Source organism: Thalassophryne amazonica, chromosome 15, assembly GCF_902500255.1.
Source record: "Thalassophryne amazonica chromosome 15, fThaAma1.1, whole genome shotgun sequence".
Lineage (NCBI taxonomy): Eukaryota > Metazoa > Chordata > Actinopteri > Batrachoidiformes > Batrachoididae > Thalassophryne > Thalassophryne amazonica.
In genome coordinates this window covers 48,707,718-48,714,054 of record NC_047117.1, presented here as the reverse complement: position 1 = coordinate 48,714,054, position 6,337 = coordinate 48,707,718, and the positions used below count along the sequence as shown (strand labels likewise).

General features: G+C 40.2%; 1 protein-coding gene across 1 annotated transcript in view; it reads right to left on the bottom strand.

Moving 5' to 3' along the window:
* Positions 1-912: 912 nt before the first annotated feature.
* shoc2 (SHOC2 leucine rich repeat scaffold protein) overlaps positions 913-6,337 on the bottom strand; it is a 94,330-nt gene continuing 88,905 nt past the window's right edge. Inside the window, exon 9 of the mRNA XM_034187302.1 lies at positions 913-3,581. Coding sequence (XP_034043193.1) covers positions 3,373-3,581 — 209 coding nt within the window. The 3' untranslated portion in view covers positions 913-3,372. The remainder of the gene's footprint in view (positions 3,582-6,337) is intronic.

Sequence of the window (6,337 nt, the reverse complement as noted above, 5' to 3'; positions counted from 1 at the left end):
GTTAACTAAGGGATTTTTCAGCCTGAGCCCCATCTTTAGACATTTTTTGTTCGTCTTGGAATAAAACGGATGATAACCAGTCTAGATTTTAGTTAGAACTCTAACTTGGGCTAAACAACTATACAACGTAAACCTATGGAGCAGACTAGAAACCTCACAGTAAATAGCTTGTCACTACAGAATCGCCAAAAATAGTCTGTTAGCATTGAGAGGTTCCTTCCGGTGGTACGTGAGCAGGAAATTTACTTAACTTTTTAAACCCGCTGATTATCTAGACACCGAGTCAGCTTGTCCCTGTATGGAAACACGGCTCTCCACTAGTAGCTGACTGCCGATGAGATGCTCGTGCTTCTGCTTACAACAGAACCGAAGCCCTCACCGACACTGAGGGATCCTCTAAATGTTACGACATTTTTGAGAAATTTGGCCATTCTGTGGAGACAAGAAGCAGTTCCAGGCTCCCACTGTATAGCTGTTTAGCCCATGACATTAACAGCTGTAACTCGGTACTAGACTGATTATCATCGTTTTGGTCCCCTTTAAGCAGAATGCCCAATTCCGACCCAGACAAATCAAGGTGGTGTTGGGGGGGCAAGAAAACAACACACTTGTTTAAACCATGGGGGGTGGGGAGATATTCACCAATAATTTTAATGACATGAATATGCAATACTTGGTCATGGTTTTGATCAGATAGCAGTACACCCCTGCTAACAGACCAGTCTACGATCTCCACAGTACATTGCCACATCAGCCCAGCACCCTCCATGTGTCTTCAGATAATCGGCATTCCCAACCAGGTAAAATGGCACATGGAAAAAGAGACAATGTAAAAATGGGTCACAGCACCCTCGCTGCATACCTAAAGCGCATCGACGTGTTTATAGCTAAATGTAAATACACACAAAAACACAAGTTTCCAAAGCTTTTATATAAAACCCAGGAATGCAATGCCTCCGGTGTGTTGCTCAGCATGAACACAGAAAGCCCTTTTTACATTTTTTTGCCCCCTCCCCTCCCCCCCCAACTGTCTTTTACGATAACCTTTAAACTGAAATATGCACCTTGTCGTCTTACCGTTGTGTCCAAACAATTTGATCTGACAAAACCAACTCGTTGGTTTATCAAGTGAAGTCTGCATCAACATAGAGAGTGGATCAATCCCCACCCGTCCTCCCCGTCCGATACAGCACAGTCCACAAAAGCAGCAACAGGTTGTGCTGGTAAATCAGAAGCAGCAGTACATTGTTCCCTGACCCCACGGTGAGTTGTGGTCACACCCACTCAGGCCTCCACAGCTTGCACAAAAAAACAAAAAAACAAAAAACAAAACAAAAAAAAAACCAAACAAACATGCCAAGCTGCTGCAAAAACACACAGACCTGCACATTTAAACACAAAATCAAAATGATTGGATATAGAGCTGGGATGCCACACGTCTTTAAAAAAAAGTTTGGTTTGATTTCCTTTGTTGGGATTTAATATACAGTCACTTAAAAAAATATTAACACACATTTAAAAAAATTTTAAAAAGCTGATCTGAACTGCGATTATGCAATCAAGCCATTTCACTTGCAACAGAGAATGCAGGATATGTGAATCTTTAACATCTCACAGCCACATAAACCCCTTTAACATTTCAAGAGAGTATTAAGATTGACAAGATAAAACCTCCCTCCAAAAATTACAAGTACATTTTGTGCCCGTGAAACTCAACATTTATATTTGATACAAATTTACACGGTAAATGGTTCATTTAACAAGGAAAATACTTTTTAATGAAAAAAAAAAAATGCCCCCATCCAAAATACCCAGAGACGTTTGTGTTATTGTTTTGTTTTTTAAATATATATTGAGGGTGCCAATGTCTTCAAAAGTGCGTAAGAGCAGCAGCATTGCTGGGACAGTGTGGGACAAGCGATATAAAGTGTTCAAAATAAATAAATTTAAAAAATCCATTGTATTATGAGCTCTTAAATTTTGTAAAAAAAACTAAATAAAGAAAAAAAATTGATTTCAAGCAGTTACCTGTCAATGCTTTATTACCAAACCGTTTTTGAATCTGATACACTTGCTCTCGAAACCGACAGAGGCTGTTTTAAAAAATGCCTGATAGCCCAACACTGAGAATAATGTCAACTAAGTAAACATAACTTTTAAAGAAAAAAAATTGCACTAAAGGCAAGAACCAGGATTTTTTTGTGAATATATATCCTCTGTTATTTATCCCATCACCTACATCTGCATGTTTTACTTTCCCCTTCAACAGCTTTTAGTCACACACACACACAAAAAAAGCAGTAACGGGGGTCACAGCACCACCCATTTTAGGAAAAAGTCTAACTTGGCTTTTTTAGATTGGCGTGTCTCATATGTATACATTACAAGCTAACAACTGCTGCTTTTTGTGAAGAAAAAAAAAAGATGTCCAATCACCCTATTTTACATAGCTTGCTTTAAGAGAATACACACACACACACACACACACACACACACACACACACACACACACACACACACACACACACACACACACACACACACACACACACACACACACACACACACACACACACACACACACACAAAAACACTAAAAAGGTAAAAGTAACAGCAGTGATGACAATAAAAACCTTACTGAATAATTTAAATCTATTATCATGGACGTGTTTAGACATGAACCCACTGGATCACTCTAAACATAGGCACAGGTTGTTAAAAAAGTTAACATAAAAATGATAAACATGCCACCATTAGACCTTTGTTCTCTGATGTCAACTGCTATTAACATAAGCTATTCTGAAACTGTGAGGGGGTATTCAAAAAAACAAAAAAGCAACATTAAGTTAAAATTATTTATGGCAGCAGCATTAAATGATGTTCCAAAGATTTCTTTGTATTTTTTGCATACAATTGTATCCTTGCTCACATAATAGACGTGTGTAATTACTGTAAATACATTGGCAAATGGGAGCGTGATTTATATGGTTAAAAGATTTTCCACTTAGCTCACAGTTATTCTGTATATATAGAATTATATATCTTCAGTTTTGGCAAAGAGATAGAAATATTTTCCTCTGATAAGATATGGAATGAAAGATGAGCAGGTTGGCCGAGGTCCCAAAATGACCACGATAAGCTCTTAACATAGAAGTCTCCAAAGATTCCCCATGCCCAAGAATGATGGAAAAAGCAAACATTCTCCTCATCTTCCACCTCCTCGGTTTCATTTGTTTCTTTTGCCCCCACACTGACTGTGGCAAGTCTTTTTTTTTTTCTTTACAGTGTATGATACATGTAACGAGGCAGGTGAGGCCATGAAGAGCATCTGGGGGTTTTAGATTAAGCAGGACTGGGACTGAGCTGGCGGGCTCAAACCATGGCACGGTACGGTCCCTGCATCTTTAGGAACTGGATGATGAAGGAGGGGCCTCCTGCAACGATCTGGGGCGGCAGATGGCTGAGTGGACAGTTCTCGATGCTCATGATGGACAGTTTGCTGCAAAGGGCCAGCTCAAACGGGAGGCTGTGTAGATTGGGGTTGTCGTTGAGGTACAGTTCCTCCAGATTCTCCAGTGTACCTGAGGACAGAAACCAGTTTGTCTCAATGAGCTCAACAAGCTGACATCCTGGTAAATATCAGTTATAGGCTTCTCCCTCAATAATTTTTGATACGGATTTGTTCTATAAACTGAGAAGTAAATCAGTGATGAAGAAACTGTCCTCATCCTCTTTGAAGCCTCAAGCCCCTTTCTCACTTTAATAGCAGTGCATGAAGGAACCTCACAGACTATAATTGTGACAAACTGGAGTGTGAAGACAACGCTTTCCCACCAATGCCATCCATCGCATGGTTTGATGACATAATACACCAAACTTGTACCAGCTAACTAGCATTAGGCGATATACAGCTGAAAAATTCACGACAAAATGTTTTATTTCACTCAACAGAGAAGCAGCCTGCCAATATGGGAGCTCATTCTGTAAGACAAAGCCCCTCACTGCCAGTTGGTATAATAAAAAATTTGGGTTGACCAAGAGTGACCCCGCTGACTGGGTGAATTCCAAGAAATGAACTAATTTGCATTTTTGCAAACTGGGTGGAGTTCAAGAAGTAAGCTTATTTGCATTTTGTACAATGATGTCATTATTATTTTGGGTGGAGTCACTGACCCCTGAAGTGTATAAAATGCATTGTCCAGTGTGAATCCTTTGAAGCGGTTGTGGTGATGACAGTAACGTGATCTGTGTGCTGCTCCCTTTTGCTGGCAAAATAAAAACTGCTTGCTTTGGGACTTCAACTCGCTCTGATTTTTGTGGACACCGTTAAGGAATAGATTTTTATGACAGAGCAGCGGGAAAACTTTGGCTGAATCTCAATTCTACCCCTTGGCCCTTCCCCTTACCCCTTACCCTCCGTTTTGCGCGGGCACGAGAGACAGAGGGGTGTCTCAATTCTCTTTTTGCAGCGAGGAGGAGGGGTAGGCGGAGGGCTACCATCCCCTCCAAACGGAGTGAATCTGGATGCACACTCCATTTGGAGGGGTAGGAGGAGCTTACTGCTGTTTCCACAGAAGCAAACATGGCACCGAAAGAGCCGCACAAATAAAACGGCTTTCATTACAAATTACGCTGTTTAGAAAGTTATAACTTGCCAGAAAACTTTACAGGCAACTGCCTATGACAGCAACGTGTATGCTGCTGGATGCAAGTTGCGTATATTGTCGTTCTGAAGAATATCGTAACTTCGCTCGTGCGCTGAGGCGTTATAATGCACATACACACGAACACCACGATAAGACACTTTGATATCTCACAATGGAGAAAATTATGATAAAGAATCAGCACGTTAAATTGTATGTTCATAAATCTTTGGATAATAGCGACCCCTGCCGTTGGATTTCAAGGTCTGTAATGTGTGTGTATTTTGTAAACAAACGGAGTCCTGAGCACACTCGTCTCCTAATAAGCTTTCAGGCAGAAAATGAGAAGTTTCACCAATGGGAGTAAGTTGGAAAATATATACACACACATGTATATGTGTAACACATTTAGACTCCTATCTGGTGAGTAAGAACTTTGTTCTAAAAAACTCCACGACAGAACCTCAATTTCCCTGAGGGAGCCTTCCCAAGGGATAGTGGTGGGCACAGCTAACCAAAAAGTTAGCTTCAATAACCACTAATCAGCTAACTGAAAAGTTAACTTTTATAATGCTAAACCGATAAACCACTAAAAAAAAATTTCAGCGGGGGCTACAGCTAACCGATAACTTTCAGTATTGTCTCCGCTACACTCAGCTACTGAAAGGCCGATTTTGAGTTTAAACACGGCCAATGCTTCTGATTAGAATCAAAGACGATCACAAACCCAACACAACCAATGAGCCAGCGCTTTAGTCTTTGTGCGCCCTGCCCACTGCTGTAAGGAAGAGTCATGTCCATTCATAGGATACAGAGCTTCAGCCATGAGGCTTTGATTTATAAACCAAATTCATCTGGATAGCTTAACTAGATTAATGCCAAGTATGTCATTTCTACAAACTGAAAATACACAGTAGTGTTCAGAATAATACACTATAAGAAACACTATAAGAAATCAGGAAAAAAAAATTGTGGTAGTCAGTAACGGTTACTTTTTTAGACCAAGCAGAGGGAAAAAAATATGGACTCACTCAATTCTGAGGAATAAATTATGGAATCACCCTGTAAATTTTCATCCCCAAAACTAACACCTGCATCAAATCAGATTTGCTCGTTAGTCTGCATCTAAAAAGGAGTGATCACACCTTTGAGAGCTGTTGCACCAAGTGGACTGACATGAATCATGGCTCCAACACGAGAGATGCCAATTGAAACAAAGGAGAGGATTATCAAACTCTTAAAAGAGGGTAAATCATCACGCAATGTTGCAAAAGATGTTGGTTGTTCACAGTCAGCTGTGTCTAAACTCTGGACCAAATACAAACAACATGGGAAGGTTGTTAAAGGAAAACATACTGGTAGACCAAAGAAGACATCAAAGTGTCAAGACAGAAAACTTAAAGCAATATGTCTCAAAAATCGAACATGCACAACAAAACAAATGAGGAACGAATATTAGGAAACCGGAGTCAACGTCTGCGACCGAACTGTAAGAAACCGCCTAAAGGAAATGGGATTTACATACAGAAAAGCTAAACGAAAGCCACCATTAACACCTAAACAGAAAAAAAACAAGGTTACAATGGGCTAAGGAAAAGCAATCGTGGACTGTGGATGACTGGATGAAAGTCATATTCAGTGATGAATCTCGAATCTGCATTGGGCAAGGTGATGATGCTGGAACTTTTGTTTGG